This window comes from Pseudopipra pipra, chromosome 5, assembly GCF_036250125.1.
Source record: "Pseudopipra pipra isolate bDixPip1 chromosome 5, bDixPip1.hap1, whole genome shotgun sequence".
Lineage (NCBI taxonomy): Eukaryota > Metazoa > Chordata > Aves > Passeriformes > Pipridae > Pseudopipra > Pseudopipra pipra.
In genome coordinates this window covers 69,470,040-69,488,860 of record NC_087553.1, presented here as the reverse complement: position 1 = coordinate 69,488,860, position 18,821 = coordinate 69,470,040, and the positions used below count along the sequence as shown (strand labels likewise).

The 18,821-nt window shown below is 41.3% G+C and overlaps 1 protein-coding gene across 1 annotated transcript in view; it reads left to right on the top strand.

The window, feature by feature from the left end:
* The first annotated feature begins 3,447 nt into the window (after positions 1 to 3,447).
* CDC123 (cell division cycle 123) overlaps positions 3,448 to 18,821 on the top strand; it is a 31,548-nt gene continuing 16,174 nt past the window's right edge. The window contains exons 1-7 of the mRNA XM_064656506.1: positions 3,448 to 3,637; positions 5,604 to 5,675; positions 7,715 to 7,769; positions 8,537 to 8,569; positions 10,741 to 10,836; positions 11,547 to 11,653; positions 18,048 to 18,096. Of these exons, the coding sequence (XP_064512576.1) occupies positions 3,564 to 3,637; positions 5,604 to 5,675; positions 7,715 to 7,769; positions 8,537 to 8,569; positions 10,741 to 10,836; positions 11,547 to 11,653; positions 18,048 to 18,096 (486 nt within the window). The 5' untranslated portion in view covers positions 3,448 to 3,563. The remainder of the gene's footprint in view (positions 3,638 to 5,603; positions 5,676 to 7,714; positions 7,770 to 8,536; positions 8,570 to 10,740; positions 10,837 to 11,546; positions 11,654 to 18,047; positions 18,097 to 18,821) is intronic.

Below are 18,821 nucleotides of genomic sequence, written 5' to 3'. Positions count from 1 at the left end.
CCACTTCCTCAGTCTGCACACAGGGCAGGCTCTTCCTCAAGAAAGTGTTTTTGGATGAAGCAGGCCAAACATTCAAGGCCAAACATTCAGGTTGGTTTTATGTAACATAAGTCTTGAAAAGAAACCCTGACCTGTTAAACCCAACTGTTCCTTCAAAAATACATTCTATAGTCTTTTCTTAAAGCAGTGAAGCTCCAACTCAAAACTATGCAGGTTTATTACCCACCTTACTCCTATTTGTATGAAAAACTGTTCAAGAGCCTCACTTGTTTATCTTCCAATTTCTATCCCATGTTAGGTCAGTCAGTTGTTACCCATTTGTTCTTGAGCCAGCAATGCCTGGAACTCCCTTCACTTGGGATTTAAGAGTTTTGTCTGGACAATGGCCATGGCCTCTTGCTGTGACTCTCAAATACAAGATCAAGCTTTCCACCAAACTTATGCAAAAGCAGCCCAGGACAGCAGTTCCAAGAGGTTCCTGGTCACCCAGAGGAAACAAAGGAGGCTCTGGGTGATGCCTGAAGTATAAAGCCTTAAAAACATAAAAACCTCACAAACCCAGCTACAACAAATTCACCTCCCACATTTGGACAGAATTACAGCCTTTTGCATTGTCAATATAAATACACCAGAGGAGTAGATAGAGAACCATATCCTTGTTGAGGTTTTTTTTTTTTTTTGGATGGGACTGAGTACATCTTCCTCTTTCAGTTTCTCCCTCACAGGAAATCCTGTTCCATGGATCACACTAATCCTTCTGCAGAAGCTTACAAGTATCAGTGTATCTCTCTCAAACGTGGACTACCAGAGTTGTTCCCCAAATCCCACAAGCACCTGTAGTAATGGTTTGTTCAACAGGATAAATACTCACCTACAGCAGTTACAAAAACATACTAGAACCTCATCTCATGGCTTTTCAACACAGCTTGCTCTCTGCTGACAGATTCAAGGGTGACTTGCTACTTAAAATAACAAAAAATATACAGTTTCAGTCGTTTGAATTATCACTAAAATCTAAAATGGGTGAACACCTGAAAGAGAGAGGAAACTGCTCTGTCTCAGCTTCTGTAGTTCGGGCCTCCTCCACAAGTGGGTGCAGTAATTCTATGTATAGTGACAGTTTTAAAAGTTCCACCAACAAGTAATTTTTTCCAAATTCAGTTGGCTGTAAGAAGTGAGAGTCGTTGCTGTTATGAAGCTGAAATGCCATTTGGTTAAACAAGGGCTGCAGTTCTGGTTTCTCACGTTGGTCATACTGTCAAGGGTGGCAACACCTCTTGTTCATGAACAACATTAGCTGCAACTGAAAATTGAATTTAACACTACAACATTAGGTTTCTAAAGCCCTGTTTGGCTTCAGAACAGACCTTGTCTTCCAGCCCTCTGACAGGAAGGTTTGTCTTCTATCACAAAATTCCCACTGCATCATTTGAATTAAAAACACAAGGCAGCTCACACAGCAGCCTGGGAACCTGGCTGGCTTATTTAGGATTACATGAGCTCTAAGAATATACATTTTTAATAGTTATCAATGCAATCTTAAGAATATGTCACAGTGCTCACATTTATCAGCTGCCTTAACATGAACCAACAGCACTCAAACTATAAATTATGGGGAAAAACAAATGTTTGGCCCAATTCTGCTTTCTCTAGCAATTTTTGTGGACAGTGTTATGGGCTTTTGCTGGCAAATCATGCTACTTCTTCCATTTATTTCATGTTGGGGTCAAACTCATGCACAAGGCATGCCATTTATAAAATGTGTAACTTTATTCCTATTGCTTATTCCTTTATTGAGTGGCTTTCTTTGAAGTCAACAGCCAGTCATTCTGCAGTTCAAAAATTATTCTTCCCAGGAGTAAAAATCTTAAGCCAACTGAGGCCCATGACTCAGCTCAAGAGAGAGGCCAAAGTGTCAGAACTGAACTTTAATATTAACCCTTAAATATACGGATTAGCTTTTCTAAATCACTTTTCAGAAGACATTCTCTGATCCAAACACACATCCCAGCTGACAGCAACCAGACTTAATGGAAGCTCAGCAATGACGTCCTAAAGCAAGCTCAAGATAAAACAAAATACAGGTTTTCTTATAAATAACCTGCAAAAGGGACGCTGGCAGCGTTTTATGCACAATTTACCCAACAGCACTTTGAGATATGTGTGCTGATGACAAACATCATTAAAAGCTCCCAAGTCACTTTAAACTTGTGGCTGAAACAAAAAGGAATTCTAGAAACAAAATGAATTAATTAGCAGAAGTTGATGGAAAAAAAGGGAGAGGGAGAAAATGGGGGGGGGGGAAATGTTTCATTTTTGTCATAGTATTTAGCAGCACGCATGACCCACTCAGTGCCAAGTAAAACATGAAAAAATAACTGCAGGACAAACAGCAACAACAAGGACTATCTCGCATGAGCAGAGGAGGGTTGGCAGTATCTCCACGTTGTTATCGAACTCCCAGACAGCTGTGAGAGCTGGGGGAGACGTCCCCAGACAGCAGATGGGAGAGCGTGTGAGGAAATACCCGATGGAAACAACGCCATGCAGGGGACACACAGGCACAGAGACGACAGCAGAACCACGTGGCTTAAAAAAGAACATATTACTCAGTTATTACTTGACTTGGGACAAAACAAAAGGAAAGAGTGGTTGATGATAAACTCAACATGAGCTGGCAGTGCAAGCGGGCAGCCCAGAGAGCCAAAGTGTCCTGGACTGTGACAAAAGGAGCAGCAGGGCAAGGGAGGGGATTCTGCCCCTCTGCTCTGCTCTGGTCAGACCCCACATGCAGTGCTGCGTCCAGCTCTGGCATCCCCAACATAAGAAGGACACGGAACTGCTGGAGCAAGTTCAGAGGAGGGGATAAGGGGACTGGAGCACCTGCCCTATGGAGACAGGCTGAGGAATTGGGGCTGTTCAGCCTGGAAGGGCAAAGGCTGTGTGGAGACCCCAGGGCACCTTCCAGTACCGGAAGGGGCTACAGGGAAGCCAGAGAGGGACTCTCCATCAGGAACTGTAGTGACAGGACAAGGAGTAATGGGTACAAACTCAAACAGGGGAAATTTAGGTTCGATGTTAGGAAGAAATTCGATATTAGGGTGGCGAGACACTGGCACGGGTTGCCCATGGAGGCTGTGCATGCCCCAACCCTGGCAATGTTCAGTGCCAGGACGGATAAAGCCTTGAGAAACCTGGTCGAGCGGGAGGTGTCCCTGCCCATGGAACGAGATCTTTTAAGTTCCCTTCCAACCCGTTTGCACTCCATGACTTCACGAAACAACTCCATGCAGGGGGACATACAGGCACAGAGACGACAGCAGGACCTAAAACAGCGACACGTTACTCAGCTATTCGGCGGCTCGGGGCAGGGCAGCGGAGAGCGGCGCCGAGGGAGGAGCGGCGGCTCCGCCGGCAGCGCTGAGGCGGCGGGGGCGGGGCCGGGGCGGGGCCGGTGCGCCCGCGATGGCGCCGGGCGGCGCCCGGAGCTGCGCGGGAGGTTCCGGGCTGAACCGGAGCTTCCGGGAGCGGCCGCGCTGAGGGGCAGGAGGCGGAGGAGGAGAATGAAGAAGGAGCAGGTGGTGCACTGCCAGTTCTCCGTGTGGTACCCGCTCTTCAAGGCCGTCACCATCCGCAGGTGAGGGCGGTGCGGGGCTGGGGGAGGCGGGGTGTAGGGGAGTGGGGTGGGGTGAGGGTGGGCGGTGTGTGGGGCTGGGTGGGAGCGGTAGAGGAGTGTTGGTAGAGGGAGGTGGTCCTGCCCCTCCGTTCAGCCCTGGTGAGGGTCTCCTTGGGTACCGTGTCCAGTTCTGGGCTCCTCAGTGCGAGAGAGACGCTGAGCTCCTGGGGCGGGTCCAGCGGAGGGGAGTGAGGGTGATGAAGGGGCTGGAGGGATGATGATGAAGGGAATTGTCTCTTACGAGGAAAGGCTGCGGGAGGAGCTGGGCCTGTTCAGCCTCGAGAAGCACTGAATGGTCTGGGCTGGAAGAGACCTTAAAGATCATCTCGTTCCAACCCCCCTGCCTTGGGCAGGGACACCTTCCACTGGACCAGGTTGCGCCGAGCTCTGTCCAGCCTGGGCTTGGACACTTGCAGGGATGGGGCATCCACAGTTTCCCTGCACAACCTCTACCAGTGCCCCACCACCCTCCTATCTCCTGATATCTAACCTAAACTAAATCTAAACCTAATCTAATCTAAACCTACTCTGATTCAATTTGAACCCATTCCCCCTTGTCCAGTCACTACATGCTCTTGCCCCATCTGTTCCTTCAGGTACTGTAAGGACTGAGAGGGGACCTCATTAATGTGTATAAACATCTAAAGGAGGGTGTCAGAGGATGAACCAGGCTCTCCTCAGTGTTGCCCAGCAGTAGGACAAGAGGGAATGGGGCAGAAACTGATGCCCAGAAAGTTCCAACTGAATATGAGGAAGAACTTCTTTGCCATGCAGTAAGAGCACTGTGATTTGTGCTGTACAACAGATTTCCCGGAGAGGGTGTGGAGTCTCCCTCACTGGAGATATTCCAGAACTGTCTGGACACAATCCTGTGCCATATGCTCTTAAGATGATCCCGCTTGAGCAGGGAGGTTGGACCCAGACGACCCACTGTGGTCTGTTCCAGCCTGACCTGTGATTCTGTGGGGCTGGGCTGGGTTGGAAATGGGCTTCTGTTGGGACAGGTTTGGGTGAAACAGAGGGGACCCATTCAGGGCAGATATGGGATGGAGGTGGGGAAGGCTTGATCAACCCATCAGCTGGAGTCCCCAGAACTGGGGTCTTGTCCCTACACGCTGAGGGGGTGTTTTGGGCAGCCCTGGGGCACACCAGAAACCCTGTACTCCCTGCTCTCCTGGTGGGATTCCATGCTGAGCACCCACTGATGGCCATACTGTTCCCAGTATCCACATCCAACTATCCACACTGCTGTTCCTCCTGGAAGAAGCTGTGTCTGAATAGATCCAAACCAAGTGGCTGACTTTGTGTTTCTGTGTATTTCTGGAAGCCGTAGGGAATCCCACAGTTTCTGAGGTGCTGCTGCAGGTCACAGGATGGTTACAAGAACTACCAGTAACTCAGGAAAGTCAAGCTTGAGGGAGCTGCCCTGTGGGATCAAAAAGTGCTGACATCAGGCTTTTAATAATCAAAGTATTTGGTCTTCTATGTTTTTAAGGTTTAGCACAGGCTTGTTTTTGGTCAGTTTAATGATAGTCCTGCATTTTTGGAGCATTAGGATGGTATGGGCTAATTTTGGTTTGGATCTCAGAAGGGAAACCTTTAGTTTGAGCAACATGTTTCTCTTCACACGCCACACACTTACTTTAAATTTCTTAGAGCTTTGAAGGAGTGAGGCATTTTTATGAATTTCATCTCTAACTTTTGTCTCTTTGTCCTGTACTTCCCTGGAGGGAAAATTGGCATTGCCCTTTGGGTAAGGGATAAGAGGGGAGAAAGACAGTTGTTTTTTCATAGTGTTAGAGGACAAAACATAGTGTTATTGAAAAAAAAGTGCTGTTAAAAAACCAAATTCTTTTGTTCAACTAGTTTTTTATTATAACAAGTAATATTAATAAGGTATTAAAGAAATTTTCATGTTTTCTTCCAGTGTTATACTTCCCCTGCCAGAGAACGTGAAGGAATATTTGCTGGATGATGGAACACTCGTGGTTTCTGGAAGGTAAAGAAAAATGTTTTACGTTTTACATTTTACCATTTCGTGTTCACAGCACTGTTTTGCATATATACACATTGTATTTTGCATAATGAGGTTTTTTAAATTTGTCCAGTCTGGCTGCAGTAAACCTCACACTGTACGAGCATGGGAATGGGCTGACTGTTGATAGTGAAACTTGGTTTGCTGAAGCAGATTCTAAAATCCATGTAATAAACTTCATTCTTGACCAAGTGGAGACAGTCCTTTCATTTTTTCCCACCTTTCCTTGCAGAGTGTCCCAGGCTCTGGGGTGCTCAGCTGCTGGTTTGTCTTTGGTTGCTTGGATCTGGTCAGGTCAGTTTGGAGGCTCGACCTGTCCCACGCCATCCCTGTGCCAGCTGCCCTATCCAGGGGTGAAGTGACATTACCTGAGTTTAATTCTCAATAAAATAAGCTGTATACAAACTCAATAATCCTAAGATTTTATATAAGCATTTGCACACATACAGTCCAGGCATGTGATATGGCTGAATGTGTTGTGTGTGTACCCATGCCAAGAGTTTGGATCGAGAAGAATGAGGTGGATAGATGGAAGAAAAAGTTGTTATGAAACTAGGCCTTGCTCTCTGTTTTCTGCTTTTGGCTTCCTTGTGCAATGGTTGTTGCATGCATCTTGTTAATGATCAAACACAGAAATCAGCCCACACTCCAGAATTCCCTGACTGGTAGTTCATCTCTCACAGACCAACCAATCAGGCTGGGAGCGGAATCAGAGCTGTGCCTGATTTATCAGCTATCAATTTATTTAAAACTGAAGCTGTTCAAGCACCCTGTAAAGAGGAAAGGTCTTTTTTAATTTTTAAATTCTTTTTTATTAAAGGGTATCAAGGAAATTAGAATTGTTTTTTAAACCATTTTGGATAAGAAGTTGTATTGTCACCTGCTCATGTAGAACTGTGCAACTTAGCAGCAGCTGCTTATTTTAATAAGCCTTCAGAAAAGCTGAAATTGAGGGTTTGGCTTTACAGTTGTGCTGTACAAACAATTTCTGCTGTCTTAATGGAATAATGGGCAGCTGTATGATTGACTTAAATTATAAATTTAAGATGTTTCCAGTTTAAAATCCTTTTTGGAAGCCATTTTTAATCTGAGTTCAACTTGCTTACCTAGAAGTGAGTGTGATCTTCTTGCAGTCAAGGCCAAGATCACTCCTGATGTTCAGTAAACCAATATTTGACCTCTAGATCTCAAAAGCTGGACTGATAGTTTAATCCTTATGGAACTGCACAGAGGGACTGCAGAGACTGAGCTTGTTAGAGTTGACTTTTGGCAGGGACACACATTTGATCCTACCCTGGTTTGATGGGAATAAGTCTTCAAGAGCTCCTTTAAGATCCTTTAGGATCACAGTTATATTGGCTAAAGAACTTCAAAAGTCACCCAAAGCTTCAAGGGAATATTTGCAGGCAGGTGCTTTCTCACATATATTTTAGTGTTTACAGCAGATCTCACCTTTGTGGGAAAAGGAACTTTTCAGGAAGAAACTAATGGCTGTTTATCCACTTTCCATAGGACTTTCTTTTCTGTGAGCAGAGTATGAGGACATTTTCTTCTCAGAATCAGAAACGCACAGGTCAACATCTGAAACTCAGGTTTCACGAATTTTTAATTGCAAAAGGAGTATGGAGGCAAAGCATAATTTAAACTAAACTTGTTAGAAAAAAAGTTTAATTTGTGCTTCTGTCAGAGTACAGTAAACCTGGAAAAGAATCATTAATAAATAGGGTTTTGAAAGCTTTGATTAGGGTGTTTTTAGAAGAAAAAATGATCTGCTAATATGAAAGAAGCAAAGTGTTTATGGGAGGGCCCCAGCCTAATGCAGGGTGTTCGGGCTTTAATTTTCTATACTTGCTCTGATTTTTCTCTGCCAGGGATTTTGAGGTTTACTCTTCTTATGAAAACATTTGGAGATCAACAGCTGGAAATGCTGTGGAAATATAATGGATATGGTCAAGTCAAACTCCAGTGCTTAATTTTTTTTTCCTGTTAATTTTTTGTTTCAGAGAGGATCCACCAAGTCATGCTCAGGACGGGAGTGATGACACAGAGGAAATACAGGTCAGTGTAAAATGCAGCTTAATGTCAAGTCTCTTGAGAAAAATACAAATGTATGACCTTTTCTGCATAATTGTAGGTGAGGAGAGTTCTTCACAGAAATAATAATCATGTGGTAGTTGCCTTGAAAAACGTGGAAACATCATTATTTATGCTATGACATCAGGGAGGGTTTAAAATGTTTCTGTGCTCTTTCACAGAAGACTTTTTTTATTTCTTGATAATTGCATTTGTAATAATGAGTAAGGAATTTTGAAGGATGTTGGAATTGAACTTAATGCCGTTTCATGCCCTGAGAAATTAGACTTACATTTGGAGGAGTTACTTCAGGAACCAGTGAAAGTTTCTGAGGCCATAGTCAGAAGAACATTTTAGAAGAAAAACAGTGAAAGATGTTGTAATTACAAGGTGACAGAAGAACGATGAAAAAGAAATAGAAGTGAAACTAATGGGTCTTGGGTCTAAGGATGGAAGTGCTGGAGACAAGCTTCAAGACTGAGTTTTGAAATGTCCCAAGTTTGTGGTATAAATCACAGTTAAAATATATAGGTGTCTTTTTTTCATGCTTTTAGAATAACACTTCTGCTGAATACACAGTACTTCTCCTGTCTTAATTTACAGCCAAAATAATCAGAAGATGGTGATTATGCTCTCTGGGGTAGTGATTTGATCTGTGTGTTGTAGGAGCTGTATGAATCCTGATCGTCTCATAAATTATAAAAGATGCCTCAGGAATCCAGTAACCTTTGATTTGTTCTTGTTTTTAACAGTGGTCAGATGATGAGAACACTACAACACTTAAGGTAAGGTCCTATAAAAGCCTAACGTGGGTTTGTCAGCAGTTTTCCTTTTTGCAGCCTTGTGATACAAAACTTGTTGCTGGTCAGACATATCTCTTGCTGTGTTTGACATCTCTCAGACCATTCTGGATGGATGGCAGTGTACGTGTCTGTAACTTCAAAAAACTTTTGCTGGCTTAATTTAACTAAAAATAAAACGCTTTTCTTCATCCCCAACAATCACACACTTGTTAGACTATAGGAAATGAACTGAAGTGCAGCTCTAAATATAGCTGGCTTTCATTTTCACCACTTTGAGTATCTCCCAATTATTTAATCAGGCTGGATGCAGAAGAAATGAAGCCCCTGCAGCTCAATTTTCACAGCTCTTCTCTGAATGTGCCATTATTTCCTCCTAAGTACATTTATTCCTATAATTTTTTTTTTATTTTTCCTGTCTTTATGGTCTCCTTGCACGGTGCCTGGCATAGAATCAGGAGCATGATGGATGCAAACCAGGCTTCCTTGATCTTTTTTTGCATTTTTTTTGAAACTTGCTGTTGCCCTGTCACTGCCAGAGTTAACAGACTCATGGCACTTCTCTGCCATCAGTACTGTGACTTCAGCCCTTTAGCTCCCTAACGTTCATGGGTGGGGTTGATCACCTTGGATTAGGTGCAGGATAAAAAGGTGGGATTTTTCTGATTGGATTTTTCTGAGTTGATGACCCACTTGAGTCGTCAGGTAGAACTTGTCTCCCTTGCCCCTTCTATACTCTGAAGAAGAATTAGAATACAGGATTATAGAAAGTACTGTGTTTGAAGTAACTTGCATTAGTATTGATGTCAGGCATTCAAAATTTAGGAAATATTAGAATCTGGATTGTTTGTGCAGGCATAGAACTTTCCTCTCGTGGGTGTATTTATTCCCTTGTGTTAATCAAATGACACGATGGTAACATTTCCCTAGGGAGGCTTAGTGTGTGATACTACCTATATAGTAGGACTTCTGATTGCTGCCAAAACAAGAGGAGATTGGATCAGAATGCAGTGGATGAAGAGTTTTACTTCTTGCAGGAACAATTTCTAGAATTGACTGAAGCTCTAAAGATAATGAAAAATAAGAGGAGCACTTTTTTTTTCAGTTTTTCCAAGTGTAGTTTCCCAGGGAGACTAGGTAATGTACCAAGGACAGGTTCAGAATATTTGAAGTTCAGTCCAGGTCATTGCACTAAAATGTGAGAGGGTTTTTTAAGTGTTTGCATTTGGGGAGGCTGCAGTAAGGGGATGCCAAAATGCATGAGGTTTTTTGATCACTTGTGTGACTGTGAGGGCTTCGTTGCTTTAGAGACATCAATTAGCTTTAGCCTAGAAGTTATGTTTGAGTTGAGTTTAAAAGTACTCAGACAGTATTCTTGCTATAAATCTTATCTCATGAAAAATCTCTGATATATGCTTGAAATCCTTTCATATTATTTTGAAGGTAAGCAACCTGTTTTTTTTTCTATAACACCACATTCTGAGTGGAGTTTAGAGCATCCTGAGGAATTGTCCCCCTCATCTTATGTTTTCAATGTTCTTTACAAGGCAAGGTTTTCTAGTCCAACCTTTGCAGTGTGTCCTCTATTTTTAGTCAATATATTGTCAAGGAGCTGTTTTAAGGCCCAATTTAAGAGCTGATTAGTTAAGGTATTACTTTATATAAAACAAGGGTTTATAAAACTAAGGCTTAAATGAGGAGCTGTTACTCAAATTGCCTGTGAGTTGATAGAGATGCTTAATTCTCAAATAAATTTTTAAGTCTAAATATTATTGGGCCTTATTTGTATACAATAATCTACCATTAAGTATAAAACAACTGGTAAGTAATTAAGGTTTGGGTTTTTTTGACTTTTTTTGCTGTTGCAGATTTCATGATCTATGTTAGAAAGTTTCAGGTTTTCTCCTGAAGTTCCTGGTACTTGTTAGTGATGAGAGTCAGAACTGGAAACACCTTCAGTTTTCTCTGATTGAAAGAATGTCGGATTTGTTTATTAAATAATTTATTTCCACAAGGACATTATTTTTTATGGGGTCATACTGATTTTGGACGTTTATTTCTTCTGCAGTATGTATTTCTAATGGTATTTAGAAGATGGCTACAGTTCACTATTAAATGTGTTGAAATGAATATTTTTGTTGTTTTTCTTTGTTCAGGCACCAGAATTCCCTGAGTTCACATCTAAAGTTGAGGAAGCAATAAGTTCCTTGGGTGGAAGTGTTTTTCCTAAACTTAACTGGAGTGCTCCAAGGGTAAGAATGCTGACTCCCAAAAGCTGTAACAGATGTTATGTGAATTTTTTTGTTTGTTTGTTTTATCTCAATGCATTGAAAAGAAGAAGAGACCAGTGGTTCTGATAAAGGAAGAAGTGATAGACAAGATACCAGTGGAGTGTGATACAGCAGACTGTCCTGGTGGATTAAGACCAGGTGGTGGTGGTGCATATTTGGTGAGGCTGATGCAAGGCAGCACTGACTTTCTTACATTAAACTCTGTATCCTGATCACACATAACAGTGTGATGATCAGGCTCTTCTTATTCAGGATACTGGTTGAAAACTGCCTGGGTGAAGATGAAAAATCCCACATTTTTTAAAAAGACAATAAACTTCCCTCTAGTTATTTTTAGGTACTCAAACTATACCATAGGGATGAGTTCCCCCAAATGTTTTTGTATCGTATTCTCAAGAGACACTGTTCAATCAGGCATTCCAGGAAAGGTCCTGGAAGCAGTAAGGCAAAAACTTAGTTTTTAAAATAGATTTGCTCTGCTTTCAACTTGGTATCTGTAGGAAAAACAATAACTATTATGTCTCTTTTAACAGCTAATGAAGTTTTCCTCAAAATAAAAAACCGATTTTCCGTGTGTATTTCAAATGTTGTGTAATATTCAGATACATCTTCAGCTGCATTCCTTCCTGCTCATGAAGGTGCATTGTTGGATGATCTCCTTCTTTGTTTAGGATGCCTACTGGATAGCAATGAACAGCTCTCTGAAATGCAAAGCTCTCAGTGACATCTTCCTCCTCTTCAAGAGTTCAGACTTCATTACTCGTGACCTCACTCAGCCGTGAGTACATTCCTAGTGACAAAATTATTTGTTCCCAGCCAAAAAAACAAAGGCAAACCAGGGAGATGATAAAGTAGCACATGCAAAATGACATTGTGGGCTAAAACCATTTTTATTGAGTTGCTTTCCACAGCAAGTGATTACCATATCCCTTTCAAATTTTAAAGCTGTTGAGGTTTGTGTGGCTGCCTGGAAGAGGCCTGAGAATTCTGCTAACATGTTTCTAGAGCTCTTTCTGAACCCAAGTTCTTGTACCTCTTGGAACAAATGCATTCCAGGAACTGTGACTAAGGATAACAGTTACAGATAAAATTACAAATATGATGTGCTTAGAGTGTATTTTTATCTGCTCACATGAAAAGAGCACTTAATTGTATAGGAGCAGTTTCCTCCTGTAGTACCTGCATCTGATTGATTTATGCCACTCATTTCTAAAATACAGCATTTTTCTGAGAGAAAATGAAATTTCTGGAGTTTAATACTCCTGTTACTATGATTACTATTTTTTTTTCAGACAAGCAGAATTTCAAAGAAAAGGGGAAATCCATGGCTTGGTATCTGAGAGCTTGTTTTTCAGTAGTTAGTCAATGCTTATTTGTATTGCTGCAATATCTAGGAGACTCAGTCAAGTGCAGAATCCTTGCTCCAGGTGCCTTATGGAGGGTCACCAAGAGTAAGAGTCCCATGTCAAGTGGTTTATGACTCAACAGAAATTTTCTTGTTTAAAGTGTGAAACCAGTTGCATTAGTGCCATGCCTTCTTTTTTATTCCTGCAACTCTCTTACCCCAGTTTGTTGATACATATAAAACCAAGAAGAGATAGGTAGCAGCATGTCATCCTTACCTCTGCATTTGTGGAGTGCTGGTGAGGTTGCCAGGCCAATTCTGGTGTTAGGTTTTATGGCATGTCTAACCTGCAACATTGTGAGGTGCAGGAGAAGAGACTGAGGAGGAGGGGAGAAGATGCTGGAGTGAGAAGACAGTTTGAAAAGTATGCTGGGCTTGGGAACCAGTTATGAGATTGAGAATTTATGATTCTGGGATTGTAGGGAATGAAAGAGATGGGGAGATGAGAAATCTACAGTTTACATTTCAGAGGTGAGTAAATAGTGGTTCTCAGAAGACTTTGGTGCCTCACCAAGGAGCTGCTTTTCGTGGTGTTCCTCTAAGGAGAAGTGGACTGTCTTGGGAGATGGCTTTCTCAGAGGGTTGAGTGCTAAAATTTAATGTCTTCTTTGTTGTCATGGCTTTCAGGACTGAGTTTTGTGCATCTGCAAAGAACTGCACACTTTGTATCAACCCTTCGTGAATGTTAAATAATACAGGTTTTGTATTCTGCTATCCTCATGTATAAAGAGGTTCAGCAAAAAGTACCCTGAGCTCCTTGCAGAATTCCTGTTTGGTTAACCACTTCCTAGGGAGTTTGAGAGGCAACCAAGTGTTTAGCAAGTCTCACTTGAAGATGTGGCAACTCTGTGTGTGTGTTCATTTGTGTGGCAGAATGAACTGATCCGACCACCTTCACTGACACTGAAATCAGTGCATTTTCTGTCAGGTTTTATCTTCAATCAGGTGTAAGTGGCTGAGCTGTTCACCTTGCCCTCTGCAGCCAGCATGGACCTGGTGGTAGAGGCAGTGAAGACATTCTAGTTCCTGTGGTCTAAGAGTTCACAGCGTGGGTGTTACCTTCAACCATCAGTGATTTCACCTGAAGTTCACAGCAGACTAAGAGCAGAAGTGCCTGAGCAGCCTGGAACAGGCACAGTCACTTCTACTGATCCTGCTGTGGGAGAATAACCTCCAGCAGAAAGGCAACAGCTCAAATTGCAGGGGCTCAATCCATTTAGAGATCCTTGTCCAGGCTGATAAGACCACACACCCCACCAGACAGCACAGCTCGGCTAGTGGGTGGTCAGTAAGTAAAGGTTGTGACATGACTGTGGGCAATCACTTTGATCTCTGTGTATCTTATATTTTATGAATATTTTGTACGTGATCAAAACATGTCTTATTGTCCAGTCTGTGCATGATATTTCTAAATTACTAAGTTATTGGTACAAAATGTCCCCAAACAGTGGAATCATTATTGCTAAATCAGAACAGTGGTCTTCCTTAATTATACTATTGATTAGCTGCCAGTTTCCTAGTCCTTAGCAAGCAGAAATTAAAAATATAGCTGGCATAAGAACCTGAAGTGCTGAACAAATGAAAATTGCATACATAATACATCCAAATCCCTTGGAAGGGCAACTTGGAGGGAGGATAAATGCATTTTGTTTCTGCTTCTTTCATTAATACTCATCATGGTCTAAAAGTTTCTTGCCTTGCATAAGTAACAACTGAAATGCTGTATACCCTTCTTTTTGTTGTAGTTTTGTTTTCTGTTCAATTGTATGAACATTTTCCACTGGCAATTTGTAGATTTGTTTTTTAATCCAGAAATTTTAAGCCAGTGATGTGAGACTTAAGGCAAACTGCTTTCCTTGCCTCCTCCTTCCTCTCCCATTTCCTGTTTGCTTCCCTGCTGTCAATCTGTACATTGTTCAGGTCAGGGAACTGCCCTTGCTGTGATTCTCAACCATCTCGAGTTCTGAGAAAACTTCAGCCATGCAATACTTCAGTACAAACCATTCAAAAATACAGTCTTTATGCAGATGTACTGAGCATGACCAGATAAGCTTTGACTGTTTTAAATGTTTGGATTCTCTCATGATGTTGACACTTTGGTTGAAAAGTTCAGACTAATGAGTCAACTTTCTGCTTGTTCATTTTGTATAAATTAACGAAGACTTCAGAGTAATGCACTCATTAATGTAGTTGATGTTGTTTCTGCTTTAAAGTCAGCATTGTGTTTTACTTAGCTGTGTTCACAAAAAATCTTGTGGGTGGTGTGATCCTTAACTTTTCAGGTTTTAATGTGGGCTTTCAGAAACTTAGTGTTGTGGATGTGTGATTAATAAAAAAATCCCTTTCTAACTGGGTTTTCTGTTGAGGGATTAAAACTCCTCTTTTCAGCAAAAATCCCTTTAAGGCCTTGATGGGTGTTTTGGTTTAGAGCACAGTTTTCTTCCTTATTGTTAGAATGGGTGGACTATGTTTTGTTAAAACATGAGTGATTGCCCACTTTGAGACTGGTAGAAATTAGCAATATTTCTAATGATCTGATAATGCCCCTTCAATTATAAGATAAGGTTGATATCATGCTCATTAATAAACCTTAAAAATTTTTCCAGAGATTGTCCCTGTTCTACAGGATGGTTTAAATGCTAAAGTGTTCTTATTTTTCCAGTTGTTTAATAATTACAACCATAGAGGTGAAATAAAAAGTCTTGTAAGTTTAGCCTTGTTGAAGAGCAAACTAATGCAGAGAACTTCTTTTGCAGGGATTGCCCTTTGACTTATGACGTTCAGTCAGCATGAGATCTATTTTTTTATGTATTTAGGTGTTTGTAAGAGGGTTTTTCAATATCGAATTCCAAATGGTAAAGAAATGATGAAGTTTTTCTGAGATGTGGAGTAACAGCCTGTGTTCTCCTAACAGAACATAGGAGGCAGTGTTGGATTATCAAGATGTGCCTTGGCACTCCAACACCTTTTAGCCAGAACAGTAGCTGTTGGCTTAGGCTTTAATATAACCTGTTTCAAGGAAGGCAATTACACATGAGAGGATGTAGAAAATGAGGCCTTTGATTTTTTTTTTTTTCTTGAGGTTTTACTCTCACCCTGTTCTTCTGAGCAATTTACAGTGTGGTACAAGATCCTCTTTTGAATGGTGCTTGAATTTCCTATTTCTTTTAGTCCTTAAAGTTCCAGGAAGTTTCAATATTCAAGGAATAAAGATACAGTTCAAAGGCTGTTAGAAGTTTCTCCTTTGATTTTTTTTTTCTTTTTTTAATTAAGCTTTTAAAATAAGCTATGAGATGATAGCAGGGAAGTGTCAGGTACAGAATAAATTTTACAATTTTCATCATATTCATAATAGTTCCTAATTATCCACAGAATACCCTCAGTGATTTGCAAATGAGTTCATGGCTTTCCTAGCAGGGTAGGTACTGGGGATTTTGCAAACTTTCTTGAAATTGCTTTTCTCAGTGTTGAGAACTGAACTACATAGTGGCTTTGTGTCATGTGTCCTGTGGTGGAGAATATGCATTTGGAGTTTAAATGCAGCAGCTACATGTAAAGAGACCTTGGTCCTTCTGCTCTTGACATCTAAGTATAAATCTGTAAACAAGCAGTTGACCACAGCACAGGCCTATAAATAAAAGAGTTTGACCCCTTCACCCTTAATAGTATTGAAAATGACAGTTTTCAGAGGTTTCAGAAAATACAGCCCAGATATGTCTCAATTTGGGGTTCCTGAAGTCTTTCTGATTGTTCTTTCAACTACCTCCAGACCCGAGTAGGATGTGGGTTAAAGAAACCCCACTAAGTCTTTTGCCTCTGGAGATCAAAGGGCCACCTGTAATAGATGAGTTCAGATGGGTCTAAACAATTAATGCTACAAGAAACTGGTAAAATCTATAAAATTGCAACCTCAAGTTGCCCAAAATTTACCCCCAAAACAGGAGTGGTAGTAATGTCCTTTTGTTGACAAATCCTCATGATACTAGTTATAAGGAAAATAAGACTACAAAACCATTATTTTATCTTTCGCTGTGTTCTCCCATTTTTTCCTCATTTGTACTCAGTCCTGTGTCATTGAGGCTCAAGAAAAGTACTGGATCTTGCAGTGTTTTTGCCTGTACTCATAATTTTGCCTGTTTGCTTGATTCTGCAGCAGTCTGTGGGGCTTGGGGTGGCACCCAAGGATTTAATGTTCTAACTTTCAAGGAAAGAGGAAGTATCCTTCCCCACACAGCTCTTGTCCAAAGTGTTTGAGGGTTGAGTTAGAGGATAATTTTGATTGTTCGTTAGGCTGGAGTTTTTTGACTGCTGGAAAAGACTGTGTGTTGTAGGACTGAAGCACATTGGAGGTATCCCAGTCTCAGATATGGAAGTCTGAGAGGCAATGCAGGTCCTAGTGTGCAGAGACTGTAAACCCCCATGTGCTGGACTTTAGCTGCCTTTTTATATATTGTTTATTTTGGCTTTGGGGGGGGGGATATTTTCCTGAGCATGACAGGCATATATTCTAGTAAGGGAGGAATTTTGAGTCTCAAAACTGTGAGTTCTCTTGCCTTGACAGATCTTAAATTGTGGGGAATCCTAACTGGAGCTGAAGGTTGTTATCTGTTTACACAGGCTTACAGATATATATGATGTGTTTGATCACAGAGCTTTTGGAAAGCTATTGCCCTACTTTTCGGGGTGTTGTGGATATTAAAGTCTAAACTAAAACGTGTGAAGTGTATTTCTGCTGGCAGCTCACAGAACAAACTCTTACAGTCGCGCTTTGCTTCAAACCGAAGGCTGGGCAGCCACGTCTCACAAACACAGTGCTTATGTGAGACATGGGAGACTTTTGGGTTGCTCAGTGAAGTTCACTGCCAAGAGGAGATGGTATAAATGTTGCCTTTAGGACTATTGCTCAGCAGTGACCCTTTGCACAGTTCTGTGCATCTGAGGAGTTTGTTGCCAAGGTCGGGGAGTAGAATTGGAAGGAAAATGCATGTTCTTCTGCAAATTCCCTTTGGAAGTTACAGAATTTTTGCAAGGTTTGCTGTAAAAGGCACATGGAAGTTGACTTGGGTTATAACTGCCTCTATTCTTGATAGTTCCTGAAAGGAGACACACAGAGTCAGCTACTCACAAGGGACAAAACCTTGACATCTGCTTGCAGTTATGGAAATAGTTTTGTTTATTCCCTCTCTCAAGAGATTTGTAAGAGTATTTCTTAAGGCTCTTAATTTAGAAAGATCCTGTGCTGTGGAATCAGAAGTGCAGAGCAGCAGTGCTGTTTTGCATCCTTTATTCATGGAAATGAGCTGCTGTAAGGCATGATGATGTGTCTCTGTTGTGTGGTTTGGGAAGTTAAACATTAAAAGTACTCGGGAAAACATGCTGCAATGAAACTGGATTAGATTGCTCAAGTTTATCTGGTTCTTTGAGAATTCAGTTATGCCAACATAAAAATGCAAAGGGAAAGGAGCAGCACTATTGATTCAAACAGAAATAAATCAATAGTGAATAAACACTCACATTTTGGCCTCATCCCTGTCCAGATTTAAGTGCTTCTAAATTGCAGTAGAAGAAAAGAGGTGATTTTTCTCCCCCCACCCCGATAATTGTGAGAAAGAGGTTTGTTATTGATGTATTGCCTTTACTTGGTTTTTACATGTTGGAAACAATGTAACAGTAGTTTTTGTGATTCACAGTTTGGGGTTATTTTTCTCACTGTGGCTAAAATATTACACGTAAAGCAGATTTTGATGCCCGTGCCTTGCTTTTCCAGGTTTATTCACTGTACTGATGATTCCCCTGATCCTTCCCTGAACTATGAGGTAGGATTCTTTACATGATTCTTAAGTAATTTTAAAAATGCTCACAGCCTGGGTGCCATTTGTGCCTGAGTGCACGTCCATAAAATTTGTTGTGTTTGTTTTATTGGTGTTGCTTGTGCAGTGAGGGGGGAGTGTGGTTAAGCACTGCAGGTCGTAAGTAGTTCATTTAATTGCAGATCAGGTGAGCTAAAGTGCAGGCTTGTGAAGCTTCCTTGCAATTTCCTCTCATGTCTGTCAGGTTTTGACAGGAAGGACAAGTTGAGTAGCTGAAAGTCATAAATCCTTGATGGTGTGCTGCTTGTGAACATCACACTGAGGTTACTGAGGGAGAAACTCGCTGCACTGGCTGGGGACATCCTGAACTGAGGTGTTCTGTCATATCTTGTTTCATATGTTTGTTACCAGATTAAAATGTTCAGCTAGACATGCTTTAAACTGTTAGCGTGGAGCTACTGCTTTTATGGTAACATTTAGTCATCTCTCTAATAATAGTCTTTATGTAAATATAACATTTGTCATCATCCTGTGGGCTTAAAGGGCTTTTGAAAAGTGAATGAACCCTTTTTTTTTTTTTTAAAGCACTATCTAGTTTGCTTTAAAGATACAGGACATGTGAAAGCTGGAACAAAGAGTTCCATGTTTACACTGCAGTTAGGAATGTCATCTCTGATTACTGAAGGTTTTCTGCTGCAGTCCATGGGTGTTGGGAGTTTCCAGTATCCAGT